General features: G+C 35.5%; 1 protein-coding gene across 9 annotated transcripts in view; it reads right to left on the minus strand.

Annotated features, from left to right (window-relative positions):
* Window positions 1–2414: 2414 nt before the first annotated feature.
* STXBP5 (syntaxin binding protein 5) overlaps window positions 2415–18624 on the minus strand; it is a 102523-nt gene continuing 86313 nt past the window's right edge. For 5 of the 9 annotated variants that reach the window (XM_039707065.1, XM_039707070.1, XM_039707066.1 and 2 more), the window contains 7 exons: window positions 16171–16221; window positions 11700–11939; window positions 9937–10300; window positions 7229–7394; window positions 6351–6462; window positions 3860–4080; window positions 2415–3172 (listed from right to left, as the gene is read on the minus strand). In XM_039707065.1, coding sequence (XP_039562999.1) covers window positions 3131–3172; window positions 3860–4080; window positions 6351–6462; window positions 7229–7394; window positions 9937–10300; window positions 11700–11939; window positions 16171–16221 — 1196 coding nt within the window. In that variant the 3' untranslated portion in view covers window positions 2415–3130. The remainder of the gene's footprint in view (window positions 3173–3859; window positions 4081–6350; window positions 6463–7228; window positions 7395–9936; window positions 10301–11699; window positions 11940–16170; window positions 16222–18624) is intronic. The other 4 variants (XM_039707072.1, XM_039707071.1, XM_039707068.1 and 1 more) reach the window with 1 other exon arrangement.

Consider the following 18624-nt stretch of genomic DNA (forward strand, 5'->3'; position numbering starts at 1 on the left):
AAGAAAATGAACTTGCTTCCAAAAATCCTCCTTTGGACGTAGCTTTCCAATCACCTGCCATGCAAGTACCACCTCAGGCACAAAAACTTTGCATAAAGACAGACAAGGAACACAACTATACATTACTCTACTTTATAACTGACTGTTTGCTGAAGAACAAATCACTGGAGATGCCTGTGGTGTGACACTTTCAGACTGATTTGGAATACACACATATTTACACATACCAGGATTCAAAAGTTACGATTTGGCAGGACTAAGGTGAAGAAAAGCTTCTTCAGTTTACAGTTCCTAATGAGACACACTACATATTAACAGATAGGTAGCAGCAGGTAGTTTCTTACTTTCATTAAAAAAAAATAATAGCTCAATTGTATTTTATAGTTTTCCAGACACTCTAAAAAATGTCACAGAACTAAAATGCTATTGAAAAAAATAGGGGTGCTTCCCTGCAAGGATTTCAATACACTTTGCTGTACAAAAGGTGCACCACCAACAGCACAATAAAATGCAGTGATGTGTGTGTGATTGCTTTCCTTCCACTGGGAAGGAAAAAGTAACATTTTAGATTAAAATTTTACATAGCCCCTTTTATTGACCAAGAACCATTTGTGTCATTATCTCATGAGCAACCATGTCATTAGTCTTCCTGTCCCTGAACATAAGCAACAGAAGAGATTCAACTACAATAGATTCTGTAATACCAAATAAGCCACTACTCTTCTGGTACTGCCAGATGGTCTCTCATTGCCTCTTATTATTTTGCTTGCTGGTGGTTGTCAAATGCATCTTGATGAGAAAGTTAAGTATGTTTTCCTTTCAAGCCAAGGTCATCTTACATTGAATGATACCATAATTTGTTGAAGAATACTTTTGTAATCCTCTCCCCCTGAGCCTGACCAGATTAATTTCCCAGGATTCTGTTGCAATGAAATGTACTTTACCTTCAGCAGGTCAAATAATAATGAGTCAACTCAATTTATAAATGTGAGACAAGGAAGAGGACAAGTATCAGCTAGGGTGGGATTTTTTTGGATGTGGTATGGGTAGTGGTTTCTCTCATTTTCTTCTACCTGGATGTCTCACAAAATGGTGCTAAATAGGCATTAATTAGACACTAAAAATAAATCAACATGCAGAGGCAAATATTGCATGGCAAACTGAGTTAAGTAACTCAAGTAAACATCGCCTCAGTAGCTATGGGACACAACTATCAGGAAATCATAATACTGCTTGTTTGAATTGTCACATTCTCATTTTTTAAGTCCTTTGAGCAATGGGCATAGTAGGGCATGCCCTTTTACTGGCAACACAATTAAATTGTCTTTTTAAAATGTTGCTCTACCTAAAGTGAGAAAATTTATCAGTTTGTGTTTCAAAGCCCAAACATATTTGCCTGTCATTTGAAAAGTAATTTAAGAACCATAAGTAACTTCAATATTTTACATGCTTGAGGTGTTTTGTAAGGTTGCCTTATCTGTGTACCTGCAACATCACTTCACAACACAAACATAACCAAGGTTTTGCTTTGGGAACATTCAGAAAGTTTGTGGAAAAAAGTACACAAAATGCAATGCTTGGAGAAGCAAACCTAAGTGATTAATTTCAGACAATGTAGACCTATCAGCTTCTAAGTACTCCCTTTTATGAAACAAAACCAGTCAATAACTATTCCTACTTTGAGAAAAAAGTTTAAAGGAATTTTTGAAATGCAAGCATTTATTTTAAGGAATTCTGTCTTTTAAAAAGAGCCCTGGTCATTCACGCTGCTATAGCTTTGGTGCAGTAGCCATTAACAAGTTAGCTCAGCTGTATTATTTACCTCTCCCAAACAGAACATTAGTTCAGCAATTCCTAAAGTTTTTATGCACACTTTATCACTGCTTACAATGAAAACACTGCTTTAGAGATTGAGTCCAAACTTTAGGACAAGTGCCTTTAGTGCTGCATGGGGCTGAGACAGGTACTTGTAAAATAGCACTACTGGCAGAACCTAGAGATTTGCTAAACAACATACTGACAATTATTAAGTATTAGATGCTTGCTTGCCATTATTCATGCATCAGCACCTCCATGGTATGTAAAAGTTTGAAAACCTGAGTCCAAGGTTATCTGATTTCATAGTAAAGGACTAAAGGGGCATCTAGAACTTGAGTCTTGAGCAAAACTATCCCAACTATTTCAATTAATGGCTGTAAAGATACATTCTGTTAAACATTTATAAAAACTCACAGCGTGAATGGAACCCACAGCCAATTCTAAATGTTACACAACCTGAACCAATAACTATTTTTGGCAAAAATAATATTTAACTGAACAGAAGTTGAAGAATTCTTACCACAAGGAAGATGTTACCACATTTCACATTGCACGGCCATAACACAAACGAAAACTCCCAGCATGACACATTCCAGTCATATTATTCACTTGACTTTTTAATGCAAAAATTACGTATTCTTTTGTTTTGCACGTCACACAATATGATGTGAATACAAGAATACTAGATCAGGGGTCCAAGAAAAGACTATGCACAGGTCAACTATGTATACAATTTTCAATAAGAAATCTTCCAAGCTTCCAGCTTTTAAAATGAATGAAGTGACAGGAAACTTCAGCTCTTCTTCAACAATAATGGTAAATACAGAGTCCTAGAGAGGGTAATTGTAAGTCAGCTACTGTCCAGCAAGACAAACAGCTTGATTCCAGCTCTTGGACCCCTGATTTATTGCCTCTCCTTACAGGAGGGTATAACACTGGCAGCAATTACAATAGCACAAAAACTTTTGGCATATGAAATATTAACACAGGATTGACCCTGCATTGCCCCTGCCCATCTCACCACGATTTCCTTTTACTCTCTTTTCCACATGTTCCAGCTACCTTCTCTGTTCCAACTTTATGCTAACCAACAGCTAAGAAACACTCAAGTTTCTTTTTTTGTGTGTGTTTCTTAGATATAAAGCTCCTCAGTTAAAGCCAGGACTGAGGTAAAACAGTGTGTCATTTGTGCTAGGAAACAACAGTATCCAATGGTGAATACTCCTTTAAATTTCAGTGGTCCTGCCAAAAGTAATGAAAAAACAAGATTTTTTCATCAGGACAAAATTAAAGATGTGGTTGATGAGAGTCATCAGAATTGGTACCACTTCTTGTCTTTGTACTTCAACATCATCTAAAAAACAAAAAAAAATTTCTAATTACTGTTTCTGTAATGTACCAAAATGTACAATGACACCAACAAACACTATGCTTTACAAAGCAGCATGAGAAAGAAGGATTTAGCAAGGCTTCTCAAAGTTGCAAACACATCGCTGAACACTGAGTGTTTAGCATGATGAATTTTCTAATGTTAGCGTCATTGCTGGTGAGCTAGCCTCAGAAAAAGACATTTTTGGGAGAATGGGGAGGTTGCACAGGAATTTGGGATGTGGAAATAAGTCAGCATGAAAATGGATGAGAATAGCATTCTGTGGTAGTCACTGAGGAAAAAAAAGAAGTTGTACTCAGAGGGTTTGTATACAAGAGGATCTTTCTTAAGGACAGCAGGAATCTGACATCAAACATTACTCTTCTTATTAATTCAGTGACAATAAGTAATTTTTTCAGTAATGAGGATTAAGTTGCACATTTAGAAGCTTACATGCCACTCCAGCAGACTGCATGCTCTAGAGCAATGTGCCACAAGACAAGGCTGTTTACAATGAGTATGTCATTGGTAGGAGTGCCAAGTGATGGATGAAAGGGAAGTGTCCTCTATCAATGACACTCCATACCCTTTAGATACCTCTAACATGCCTTTGGCAGAACTCAGTCACTTGCAGAATTTGCATTTGTCTGACAATCAGTTTAATATACTCACCTCGTGAGCGTGTTTTGAGAAAGAATCAGCACTGTAAAGCATAGCTGCAGTTTTTTCTTCCAGTTCTCCCAGCTTCTGTCCTCTTTCATCCAGTGCCAACCGGGCTCGTGCCAGTTCACCAACTACACCAGATGCTGCTCCTTTGACACCTTCGATACCCCCAGGTCCTGGAATATGCTGGGCAAGACTCCTTGATGCCTTCCCAGATGCTGATTCTCCAACTGGAGGCATTTGCAAAAGCAGAAAATACAGAATAGTAAGTTTTCCTGTCATTGTGACATAAATATCACTGAAACTAGTTTATATAGAGATGTAATTTCTTTGCATGGAGACCAAACAGCTTACTGTAGGTATGACTATGAGGAACACTCACTACTCTATATTAGTAGATGCTTTTGCATTGGAACGGAGACATTCAAATATATTTTCAGGTTTCCAGGTAGGTTATACAACTGTAAGCTCTTCACAGCTCAAGTGTGAAATTAAAATTCTGATGTTCATCAATAGAATTGTTAAAAAAACACTTCACCAGTACAATATAGGTTATTTCATGAGGAATGGTTTTGACTTCAACAGACAAAGCAGGGTATTGAAATACTGAAAAGTTGTGGTTAGTTCTGGAAGTGCTTTGATGGTATGTAAGCCAGCCAGCGTGAGTCCACCAGCAGAAGTTTTTTTTGATAGAAGTTCAATTTTATATGCAGACACCTGAAGATTAGGGGTCAGTGCTGCCATTATTTAAAAACCTTACAAAAAAGAAAAAAAATTGAAAAGGAATGTAAAAAGACAGTATGGCTGTAAGAACAAATCAGCACAAATGGTCAGCTGAAGAGCTCCAGACTCCAGTGATGGCACTGACTACACTGACTTTGCTCTTAATGGCACATCAGTCACCCAGTTCAATCTAGACACTTGATGTGCCAGTCTCAAGCAGAATTGTATAGACACTGAAATCTGAATATTTGTTTTAAACAGTGAAATATTGCTTGAATATTTTCCTTTTTTTTACCTCCAGGAAAAATAATATTAACTGGTTAAATACATTTTGATGCAGTATTTCAAGACTCTCTGATTTGATTTTATGCTTCTATTAGGAATAATTTACATTTAAATTAGTACCATAAACATCTTTCTGTGAATTTGCAAAATAAGAGAAATAATTTCACTTATTACAGATTCTGCTGTGACCCTCATGGTAAATATGTTTACTTTAAAGATATTCTCAAATGTCTTTTGAATTGTCATTGAAGTCTCTCTCAGGCTTTTTTTCATTCATTAGGATTTTTTTCTTCCATTCAATACTATTTTCCTTCTAAAGATCCAAGCCAAAACTTAATGGTAGAAACTTGAGACGATATAAAGAGATAGCTTCTAAAGCTACACAGTACTTTCCCCCCTGTCTCAGTCATACTAGATTATAACTTGTGCACATAAATTTCTCTACTGAAATACTTGACCAACCTTTCATAGTATTACATATGTGTATATACACATATGTGTATATAAGAACACCCAAAAAAGAAACCTTTGACACAAAATGTGACCTCTAAATATCTGATAGTTGCTCAAAGTGTACAGGCACAAGTAATGAAGTCTAATTTTTATTCTGTAGAGATCAAAAGAACCACCATAAAAGAAAGGATTGGCAGGGCACCTTGTCCATTTTGACAGATACATTTCACATTAATAAGAAAAAGGTTCTTAAAAAGAAGCTTGCATAATATGGTGTTGCATTTAGCAAATATCTAAATAAATAAATGGAAGCTATTTTCCTTAAATATATTAAAGTGCTTAATGCCACCACAGTAAAAAAAATGTAATAAAAAAGAGAAAATTATAAAGCAATGAAAATTTTGTCAAATCTGAATTTTAATGTCCTATAAATAGAGGACTGAATTGAAATATCATACAGTTCTGCCCTTGCTGTCATTTCTAAGGCATGTCTGCATAAGCAAAACAAGGAAAATCTGGCAAATAACTGAAGTAGAGTGAAATTTTAATTTTCTCACTGTGCAGAAGAGAATTCTCCAAAAGCAGTGCCTTTCAGTTTACCAGCATAAATAGAATCATGGTCAGTACTACACGCTTCATAAAGATGAATAAAAATAAGGTTATAAAACAAGAAATGGTTATAAAACAAAACCAAAATGTTATAAAACAAAACTCATCTACTACTGAATAAATGAACTAAAAGAACCTGTGAAAAAAAACATGCCAAGCTTTTCTGATCTTGTTGGTAAGGTGTACAACACAAAATCTATGGAAAAAATATTGCTGAATAAATGAGCTAAAAGAACCTGTGAAAAAAACATACCAAGCTTTTCTGATCTTGTTGGTAAGGTGTACAACACAAAATCTATGGAAAAAATATTTGTCACTCCCTATTTTAGTCTCCTCTTCATAAAGGTAATGTTCTATGAACACATTTACTATGAATCACTACCTTCCTTAGGAAGAAATACCAGAAAAATAACAATTAATAATAACTTACAGAGTTCTTCTCTGTCAAGTGACTGTGCCCCACCTCCGAACAGGCCTTTGAAGAACCCCCTGTTTGGTGCTTCTGGTGTTTCTACAAGAGTGAAGAGCTCACCCAACATTTCCTTTGCAATGAAAAAGAGACATAACAAGGCATAAATTATTAAAAATAATGGAATATTCTTTCATTTTCAGGATTTGTTTAATGGATTTTAATTTCAGAAGAAACATGCTTTAATGGGCATCTGTCTTTGCAAGGTGATGTAGGAAATAGAAAAACAAAAATATATTAAGAAATTTGTCCAAACCATCTGCTTTTGACGGTTGCAAACTTAGAGCTCATGGAATTCAGAAGCAAAGAAATGCATTCAAGTAAAGCTTATTTGCCCCTCTACAACTCGGGCAAGACTTCTGACTTGGTTCTATTGAAACTGCATCTACAAACACTTATATCCATGTAGCAGTATGAAAGAAGAGCCTGCAACTCTGCTATTGCATTATTCTATACAACTAACCAACCTGAAGCATGACTGGGAATTTTTCAAGCTGTTAATACCCCTGAAACATAATAGCTTCCTTCAAATATCCTGAGTTGGCATTCTCCACTTGTGTCAGCAGACACCTCCCTCAGTGTGAACTGATCAAGGGAATTTTAACTGCATGTTAAAGGAGGAAATTTCCTGTTGATCAAAATGGAATTAAGCAAGAAACTGATTCAGCTACAATAGGATGGATGAAACAAAAATTTAAGGTAGAAGTGATTCATTTAGAATCAGACTCTACAATGAAGAAAAACAAAAGGGAAAAAACGAAATTCAAAGCACAAAAGCCTAAATGCTCAGCTCAGAATGTATCTAAGAAAAAAGTGATTTTTCAAAAAGAGTTAATTACCTGAAGATTTTCACATGTTTCTTGGCTGTAGGTGAGCCTCTGTATTTCAGTTGGTGAGACAAGATAGAGTGCTTGTCCATTATCAGTGAAGCAGAACGTTCTGGCTATCCGCATATTGGTGAGTGGCAGGTAATATACATCCAACAATGGCCTTAAACTTGGCAAACTTAAGGAAAAGAATTAAAACCCCATTAAGTATAGCAGAAATGTCTCTTATTGATCAAATTACTGATTTTTAAACTGTAATACATAATTTCTCTTCACCATCTGCATGACACCAAATAAGCAGGTATCATTTAATGACATTACAGAATCTCAAGACATCAATTTTTCAAGGTAGCACCTCAAAGTGAAATTTAAACATCTGCATCACAGATGTATTGAAAATACGACATCAGATTTTTCAAGCTAGCACCTCAAAAGTGAAATTTAAACATCTGCATCACAGATGTATTGAAAATAATTCTTTGAAATTATAATCTGAGCATGTGTATCACAAATTCAGTATTTAATGAACTAGGTATTACTTAATAATTACCAAGGTATTTTGATAAGTATCTACCAACAGTTTATAACTAAACTCTTCTCTCAAATTAATAATTTCTCCTTGACTAAAAATACAAGTGTAAAAGATCTCTTCTCAAGAAAATTTAGAAATATAACATAAGTGTGCTGTCAAAGAAAAGCAGAGTACAGTAGCCTCAAACAATCTTATGAATTAAATGCCCCTTTTTTCTCTGAGTAGATGTTGAAGAGAAAGTCCTCTTAGAGCAAAGTTTGCTTACCTTGTATTTTCTGATTCTATACATGTAACTGCAGAACTTACTGTATCAATCTACTGAAGAACAGACTGCACACTTGGGCGAGAACAATATTCCACTACCAAACATTCCTCTCCCTCAGTGAGATAATAAATGCAAGGGGCAAACCACCTAATTTTCTGACAAGTAGAACCCATAATAAACCACTGTCTCAAACATCCCCTGCAAAGTTCTTCTAAAAAAATTACAAAAGTTGTTAGCTGCCAATGTCCCAATAATACAATGAACAGCTTCTGCTGCAGACACAATCCACATAACGTTATTAATTCTAGACACTACAGAAGCAGCCAATGGGGAAAACTGAAATTAAAACAAAACAAAAAAAAAAGATGTAGTAACCACAACAGTATCAGGCTGCCTTGTTTTGTTTTTTTTTTCTTTTTCTTGCATGATGTTGACATTGCCTTTGGAGGCAAGTTTCAAAAGTGAGAAATAAAAAGCCATATTCTTTTGTAAGCATGTCACCCAGATATGACACCTCTGCCATGCATGTATCTAAAATAAGAATATTGCTAAGAGTCAGTAACAGGGAAGTGTTTTGCTTCAGATCAATGGGAGCACAAATCATTCTTACAACTTCAAAACACAAAAACATTAGATCACATAGAACAAGCATGATATCCATGAGAGCATTTTCATAATTTCTGTTACAGATTTGTTTGTTACTAAGTCCTATCTGAATGTATATCAGTAGTTAAGTATTGAGCACCTTGTGTACAGTACAGTGCTCTGAGAACTTTACATGAGCTGCACATAATGTCCATCCCCAGCAGCAATTCATGCTTACGAAATGGAGCTCAGCATTGGAATCCAACTTCCCCACACAAGGTAACAAATCAGCATTTATAATTTACCGCATATGCAGAGAACAATGTGAACCCTGAAGAAGACAGGATTTGTTTCAATATATGGTATCTGAACATTACTACGTTCAGTTTTAATTAGGAAAAAAAAAAGTTTGCCTTGCAAGGTGAGCAGCATTTTTTAGAGATGTTTAGAACACATAAAAGATGGGATATACACCAAGTTACAGACTTACATACTACAATTAAAAAACAAGTTTAGATTGTATCAGTTTTAGTTTTTCTCCTAACAACTTCCTAAACAAATAATTTTTACAGAATTTTCCAAGCTGAAAGCTTCTTTTGGCAACCTTAAAATAATCTTTTAGGAACTTTACTGGCATAATTTCATAGGGCCACACATTACACATTCATCTTATCAGGCCACAACTAAACTGCAGGTGCAAGGGTGTAAGTATATACACACTGATGGTTCAGAATAAAATAGCACATCAAAACATTTAAGATTAAGGAGATGAAAATTACACAGGTGACCTGTAAGTATATTTAAACACTACTACTACTACAACACATGTTTAAACTAATAACATAAATCCCTTACTTTAGATGACTTATTACTATACAACTGGCAGTTAATCTTGCCTTCACAGAGTGAGTTTAAGCCTTTAAGGCACAAGCAAGCTACACAAGAAAATATTGAGGCATGAGTGTGATGCAAACACCTGCACAAAAACAGGCAGAGTTCTGGTCAGGTGCAAGCTAAAGGTCTGACTCAAGGCAGTTTTCTCCATCAGGAAGTAAATTCAGCTTTTAGACAAACCTGGAGTCATGGACCTATATCACCTGTTTGGAACTATGTGTTGAATAAGTGTAGCTTGAGTTAAAGTGATAAACTTTTTCATGTGTTAAAGACATAACTAACAGGAATGTGCAATCAAAATTATTCAGGCTCAAGTATTAGAGAATCACCAACACTGAGTGAATGTAATTTTTAAAAAAATCATCATCCTGTGGAAAAGGAACCTTTCTTTGTAGCAGAGGACTATTTCTTTTTGTATTTAAGTTACTATCAAACAGGTCTTACCTAAAAGTCATAATATGTCCATTGGCACAAAAACATGCAAGGCAGATACTGTTACTCAACGACACTATGTCTCCACGAAGAACAAAAGAAGTCTCTGTTATATTTTGCTTATAAATACAGTTCTGGGATGGCAGTGAGATAACTTTTGCTTGCTTTTCAGAACATATCACTGCATATTGGTTTTCACTGATTTCCTGAGAGGAAGAAGGGGACACTGAGACAGGTCGTCGCTTTTTTGCTTTTTCTTTTTCATCTTTATCTTCATAGTGTTCTCTCCAGGTTTCATGTGCTGGTGGGACCAAAGATCCTGTGGTGTCCAAAAAAGCCATTCTCAAGATTGCCCCTTTTAGCCTCAGGATGGTTCCTAGGAAAGAGTAGTTGAGCACGTTTCTAAAACAGTTCTCCTAAATTGCTTTCCAAGCTACAAAACATTCCTTTAAGAAGCTAGGAGAATTAAAAGAAAACAAGAACTTCAGTTTGCCTTCCTAGCCAAACAGATGTACACAAACCTTGGGCATTAATCAAAAAACCAATGAAGGACAAATGTAACCAGGAAAATGTTAAACCAATTTTCAAGGGTAAAGTGGGTACATACTCTTTCAATAACTTCAAGGGAAATGTATCTGTATTTATGTTCAGTGTCACAAATGCAACTCACTTAATTCTCTCCTGATGAGTACACAGTATATTTAATATCAACAATAAATGTATTAGTCAAAGTGAGACCACCTTTTCTTTCAATTGGTTTAGAGACAAGCATGTGAATTTTTTTTATTTCTCCCCTGCAGTTCACACTTGAATGCACTTCTCTAGCTTGAAATGAAAAAGTTTTCCCTCCTTACTGTTCAAATCACTGTCTCTGTAGGCCAGACCTTAAGCAAATAAATTTTATTTTACTTTAATTCATTCACACATAAGTAACATGAACATTTGCTAAATCCAAAATATAAAGCAATATCTTTTAAGGATTATGCTGCAGATCCAAAGGGGAAACAACTGCCTAGCCTGCAGCATTGCCTTTATTAACCAAATGTTACCAAATCTGACCACTGCTGCCAATCCCTCACTCAATGGGCAAAAATCTCATATATGGTCTAGATATCCACTCCTCATCATTCCTAAAATCAAATGGCATGGCAATTTGTACGTTTGATACCATCTGTGTAGCAAAATGGACTAGAGCAGCCTGTTCTGCATGAGACAGTGGTAGCAGGAAAGCCAAATCTCTGACTAACAGTCTATCCAATAAACCATTAATACATAATCACAACAAAATCAGCTGCTGTGCATCAGAATAAGATCCAAAACCTTTCCCAGCAATCAAAAATAATTTATTTATCACTAATATTTCCAGCTAGTTGTTCAATTTACCGCCTCAGTTTGCACTCCCTTTTTTCACTGCAGGAAAACTGATTGACTCTTACCTCATGACTAAAAAAACAGTAATAAACTGAGCATTTGATAATATTCATGTCTTCTGCTATCTCTGTTTAACAGCGATAAATTCTTTCTCAGCAAGTAAACACTGAAGTTATATTTTTTATTTTATGAAATTGTACTTTATACTTTTCCAATTTGAGAAACTCTGGTAACAAAGTAACCAGACTAGCTTGTTAAACTTATCAGCTAAATCAGTGCAATATATATTTTAAATTAATCAATCACTGAAAAGAAAACCCCAAATCCCAAGTTTCTTAAAAAATATGAAGAACGACAACAATACTTCATCAAAGTGTACTTTACCCTGTCTGCTTTGTACATACCACTAGGAGAAACGATTACTGGCTGAAGAAGTCTTTGCTCTCCTCCTGGGGGTAAGTTCAGTGCAATGACAAGCACTGTACCCAGTGTGGTCCCAACCCACAGGCATGGGGAAGGCGATGTATCAGCCTTTCTTGTGAAAGTCTCACAAAAATGAAGAGCTGAAATTGCCTCGCGTGACTCTTTATCAATGCTAGTTACACTAGAACTCCGGGATCGACTGAAAGAGTTGTCTTTGACATCTGAAAATAAATCGGTATTAATTAAAAAGAATGGCAAATTGGAGGGATTAAGAGAATTTAATTTTTTTTGTTGTTCTTTAGCATCAACTGTTTACTAACTATAATGCTGTTGATTTTTGTACCCCTATCCTTCATAAGTCATATCTCCTTATTCCCCAATTTCCAGCTGTTTCTTGAGCAAAGCACCCAATATTTGTTGCAGAGGCTGCCATTAGGTAATTATCATGGACAATTTGAAGGCATATTTCTGTCATCTAGAGCCAGAGAATAACAGTCATCAAGTGGTACTCCTTTAAAACCTCTCTGCCAATTTACTTCACTGGGCAGATGAAAAAATGTTGGCTCCCATAGAACACAGTTAACCAATCTTAGGAAGATACAACTATTTTACTATAGGAAATGCAGTGACATCTGCACAGCATGATAGCACGGAACCTGTAATGACTCGGAATATTGCTCCACTTTAGGAAACTGTGTGCAGGAGATTTACACACAGGCTATTTACACACCCCCAAACTTAGTAAGAGAAAAACAAACGCTACCAAATGCCATCTGGTACTGCTATGCAAAACTGAAGATTTCAGAATATTGCTCAACTTTAGGAAACTGTGTGCAGGAGATCTAACAGGCTATTTACACACCCCCAAACTTTTAGTAAGAGAAAAACAAACGCTACCAAATGCCATCTGGTACTGCTATGCAAAACTGAAGATTTCTACTGGGAATGCTGTAGCATAGTGCCAGTAATAGCACTAAAGCCCTTCCGGATGTCTTGCTCACTGTTTAGCAACAAGTGAATTCTAATGTTAACAAAAGTAAATGTGCTGCTCCACTCTTGCTGTATGCTATCTGTAGGTGTGGCTGATACATCAGCAGACACTGAATTTATCTATGCATTCACAAATTAATGCTGTACTTTCTTATTTCATAATTGCAAAGTCATAGCAGAAGACAGCCCTCACCAGCAAAAGTTGGATGCAATTTATATTATGCTTTTGAAAAAAATAACTCAAAAAATCTTTTGAGTAGGGTATAGATTGACAATTTAACCAATTTAACCAACTGACATTTTAAAGCAGGGTTAAGATCTAAAGAACAACATTCAACCATGTACTATTTGGAATTACTACTACGTTAGTTTCATTAAATTATTGAAAAACTTTATACAAAGAATATCTAACATGCATTTGGAAAGCATACATACTAGATTTCAACTGACTAAATACACACATCTACTTAACACAAACAGTGAATCTTCTGAGGAATTGCCTCATTCCAACAAGGATAGAAAAAAACCATCGTCCTGTTGAATTTTAGCTGTCAAATATAAAACATGGATTATAGGAACTAACTCAATCAGATGTTGACATACTAAGTTTTCACATTAAAAACAATAAATCCAGTGTAAAACAATGAAAATTATAATTTGTTTTTATAAGTCTTCTAATGACCACCACCTCTTATGATGCTTGTTTTTTTCCAGGCTTGAGTATTTACTAATTTAATGTTTTTTTTCAACATTAACATGGATTAATCAGTCTGAATATAACCAATCATACAGTAACTACAATAAACATAGCTTTACATGTGCATTTGTGTCTTCTAGCTATTTGATTTGATGAACATGTGTACAAATTCCAGAAGCATTGGAATGGACAGGAGAAAACCAATGAAAACTAACTTGTCAGACATATGGGCATTTTTGAGAGTGGATAATCCATTCAGAAGAGAGAACAGAGGGTTAAAAGTTTAACTGCTTTAGTGCATCCTACTTATCCTGAAGTCAAGGAAGAAGTTTGTAAATGGATTAGATTTTGATGCAGAGGAAGGAGCAGCAGTGTGATGAATCACTACGCACCACCAGAAGGATGGAAAGATGAGGCTCTTTTGAGGAAGTAAAGCAAGGAATAGCACCTAGTGGCAGTAGCATCTTAATCACTGGATTAGAACATTGAAAAGCAGTGGTATAATGCAGACAAGGGTATGATCAAGATAACTTCTGTTTTAGAAAGCAGAGCATAAATACAGAAACACATAGTTTAGATTTTATTTGTTCAGAGAGGAAGAGGAGTCGGTTAAAGATCTAACGACAGAAAATTAATTTGAAAGAACAAGATCATGAAAGAGTAGGTTTCAAGAAGCCATGGAAAGAAATGAGAGACAATGATAAGGATAATGAATTTAGGAGAAAGGCATTTCAGTTGTCTCCTACAGCCCATAGACATGGCCACATAAGTGACAAAAATATAAGCAAGCCAACACTGAAGAACACTATGCAAAAGCTATATCACTAAAAGAAAAGATAGAAGCAAAATTAAATGTAACTGCTTAAGAAAGCGATTTACAGACTTGAAAACCTAGAATAATTTTACACAGACCAGAATGAGGTTTCTAAGCACAGATATTCACATGTATGCAAAGTCAAAATCAGTCAAAGGCTATTGAAATTCAGAAGGTACAAACAATTTTATCAGTTTATCAGAAATGATGTGACAAAAAAACCCTTCCATTATTTCAGTAGAATGAACAGCAAATACTAAGTGATGTAGAAAACACTGTAACTCTTTTTAAGATTGGAAAGTGCTGAATAAAGTTCCGCATTCACTTTTCACCAGTCTTCATTAGGAAAAGGTAACACTTCCAAGTAATTATTGCCATCAAAGAACTGTGAGTAAAACAGCAGAATTACAATTGGTTGATACTTAAGTTTAAACGTGCTCCAGTTTAATATGAAATTCATCCTATACCAAATTTATCCCTAAACCATTAGTAAACATATTGTGAAAAAACAGAAACATATTGAAAAGAGTCGTCAGATTCTTCAGCTCTTCTGTGCCGACATGGTCACAGTCAAATTGCTCTAGTTCCAGACACTGAGCTTAGAAAGATGAGGAAAAGTTCCAATTCCAAAGGAGGTTAACAGAAGCCACCCCAGGTTTAGATAACATAACCTAAAGAAGAAGGAACTAAATTCTGTAGAGAAAAATATTCTGTAAAAATGAAATTAGATATGATGGCAGATTTCAACACCATAAAAAAAATACTAACAAAAATAGGGAGTGTTATCCCTGTTTATTGTGCAAAGGACAAGAAAAAGTTAAAATGGAAGCAAGGAAGTTGGATTAAATAACAGGAAATCTGTCTAATTAGATGACACAACAGTGAAACTTTGTCTGGTATATTTCTAAAAAACTTTTTTATTGGAGGCTCATGAATAGATCAGAGGTTAACTTGTCAAAATATCTGTATCCCTGCCAAATGATCCTTGCCAATCCTTGGATAAAGAATCTCTAAGAATTGCTTCCAACTTAACATTTCTCTGAGAGATGCAAACTGTAAATCAGGGCGGTCCAGCTCAGTTTGAGAATATTCCAGTGCCATAGATTTTTGCCCTGGTTGACAGCAGCAGCACCTGGCAAACACACAGTGCTACAGCTCCCATCTGACCCTGGCTGTCTTCTGCTGGGCTGGTGGTAGAAATTCTGCTGCAGAGAGAGGAGCAAGCTGTGGCATGCAGAAGGGAGCTGCATTTATTACTGTAGGTCTACAGTTGTCCCCCATCATCTTTAGAGAACAAGTCAGAGGAGCTGGATCTAACAGCTGGCAGTCAAAGTATTTTAAAAAAACCCCAACTGACTCATTTGTACATTGTTTTGGGCAACACAATGACCTTTAGTACCACAGACCTCACAACTGAACTGTTGTTAAAAAGTTACTGTGCGTTTTCAAGAAAAATAAATTCTCAGACTGGTCATCCATCCAAACAGTTGTATATTGCTTTGCTTTAGAGAGAGTGGTCACAAGACAATTAACATTTATAAAACTATGCCCAACTATTTGTTGAGAGCTCCTCAACATATCCTGTTAAGATATTTCATTTTTCAATTTGAAGTGTATCAGATGGTCCTAAACAGGCAGCAGCAGTTTTCCTAATGCTGTCTGCTTATTCACGCTTTTGCTATCACAGCACTACTGATAAAGTGAGTGACAGATACCTAAAAATTATGATGAAAGTGTGATAAGCCATATACAGGAATTGCAGGCTTACCTTATGATGACAGCAATGACATTTTGTGCCCGAGAGTCCCCAAAAAGAGTGGAATTAAAATTTTATTTCTACACTTCAGATAAATGCAACATAAAGTCACAATAGCTTACATAATTTAGCCCTCTTATTTTAACATACTCACATTCAGATTCAGTAAAAATAAAATCAACTATATAAACTTACCTAAATCAGGCTTTAACTCAGTTGGCAAACTTAGCTTCCTGGACATCTTTGCTGAAAAGTGAAGTATATCTTTTTTTTAAAAAGAATAAACATAATTTTCCTGGTCCTTATTTGCTTCTGTTGCAATATTTAATATATAATTATTACATTCATTGAGGTACTTTAAAGGATTTCCACTAAAGCAGAGCCTCACTTCCTCAAGTAAGTGGTACAAAGTAAATCATGGAAGACAGCAAAATCCCTAAATACAGCAACTTGTGACTTTTGCTGAGCTTGATTTCTCTTCAGGCTTTAGGCAGGACTTCATGGATTGGATGCACTTGGCTTTGACTCAACCTCAAGTTTTAAACCCTCAGGTGAGAGGCCAGAATTACAAGGATGTGCACTGATTCTTACAAAAAGTTAAGATCCTATCCCCCTTTCTTATGCCCCACTTTCTGATCAAACCTGAAACATTTAAAATAGAAAAAAAGGACTTGAAATTATACTAAAATTAATGCGCATGTGTAAAAAGTTAATCAGCTGACAGAAAATCCACAACCTGAGACAAATGAAGACATTACAGAGAATAATCATAAAATCAGCAGTGTACAAACACTTGCAAGACATTCAAAAAACCAGAAAGACTTTGATAACACTGCTCAAGTGAAAAACAGCACTTCAACTCATCCCTGACTTAGAAATTCTTTTTATAGGTTTTGAAATCTTGCAGTCCATTTAAACTGCAGTACAATACAAACAAATGCTGCTACAAAAACCATCACAAATAAACTAGTAGGCATACATATCACTTCCATCTTACTTTCAGTAATTACTGGAGAAGGAATTATTTTAATATAGTTTATCTGCTAGACCAGGACTACACTCTAAATTTATTTGTCAGCCACATGCTTCTGCTTTGATGTATCATTTTTATGATCTTGCATGGGTAATATTTCTTTTCCTAAAGTAGATACTGAGCTTAGCCTCATAATTCTAGGAGTACCTTGTACTCTCAAAGCAGCCTGAATCCTGCTGCTTTTCTCTGTTAAAATTGGAGTTACCTCATTCTAATTATCACTTTAACAGAAATCTTTCCAATTGCTACATATCCTGAAGAACAGCATGTGATTTAAAGTTAGTTCCATTCCTCCAAAAGTGAAATACTTCACTGTATCTTCAATTATGCGCATCAATATTGCAAATTCTAGTTATCTGAATAGTTGAACAGTTTTATTCCTGTAATACATCATAAAAATTTGAGAACAAGACTCCAGAAATAATCTTCTAATTTCCTTTATGTGTCAATGTTAAAGGTATGCCTGAATTAAATTGAAATTACTTACTCTTAGGCAGAAATGCTAACCACCTATTTTAGTGCAGGCTGATACTGAATAGGGCAGCCTGACTGTGTGTTTTGTACCCCCATCCTAGCATTAGCACTGGCAAATACCCAACTTAATGGTGAGGCCAAAACTCATCTAAATGATGTTTCTGCCAAGGGTTGCTTCCAAACAAGATAAATTCCTATTTCAGATCAGAGCTCAGAGATAGGAACAAAAAACCAGGGTATACAACAGCAGTAGTGATGAGGAGCCCATCTTTTTGCTGTCAGCTTGAACTTAAAACTGCTTCTGGAGAGATCATTAAATCTCATCTGGAACAGTGAAATTCAGGATGGGCATTCCTCATAACACTTGTTTTCTCTGTTAGACATTTAAATAATAAGAGCTGAGGTACTGAACAAAACCTCAAGTGTGTACACAGAAAATAACTATTTTTCGCTTTTAACAGCTTTTTCCATGTGTAAATAACCTATTTAACTAATTGAAGACTAGTACAGTCACTCTTGGCTTTTCAAATAGAAACATTGTGCCAAATCTTAACAACTGGGAGAAAACTGACCAAAAAAAAATAAATTCTAAAGTTACAGATAATATAACATGTAATAGCGAGTATAGGCAAATGTGTTGGATTCTGAGAGCTGATCCAATTTTGGCTTTTTGTTCCTTAGTGAAAGACCAGCTGTGTGAACTAGGCTGGTAAGATAAAACAAATTTGTCAGACAATTTTCAACATACACTGAACTATGCCTCATTAATAGGACAAGAGGATACAAGAATTGTTAAAAAGGATATAATTACTGGAAATTGTGAATTACTGTGCTGTGCAAAAAACCCCCAACATTTCAAAACATATGTTAATGTGTCAGAAACCTCAATAATTCAAATGTAAAAGAGAAATAAGAACCTATTCCAACAGCAATGGTGCCATCTTGTGTTATAACAAAAAACTGCCTAAACATGCAGTAAGAAAATAGGAATTTCACCTGCTAAGCCCTTTTTAACTAAAGTTACTCAGTATAAAAAAAGGCCCTGCTTGCATTCACATTGGCTTAAGTTTTACAATTTTTGATAAATTCAGGTTTTTTTGTCAGATGAAAACCAGCAACATGCTAGATACCTTGTACAAAGC

This window comes from Passer montanus, unplaced genomic scaffold (assembly GCF_014805655.1).
Source record: "Passer montanus isolate IOZ18808 unplaced genomic scaffold, ASM1480565v1 scaffold2, whole genome shotgun sequence".
In the NCBI taxonomy this organism is placed as follows: domain Eukaryota; kingdom Metazoa; phylum Chordata; class Aves; order Passeriformes; family Passeridae; genus Passer; species Passer montanus.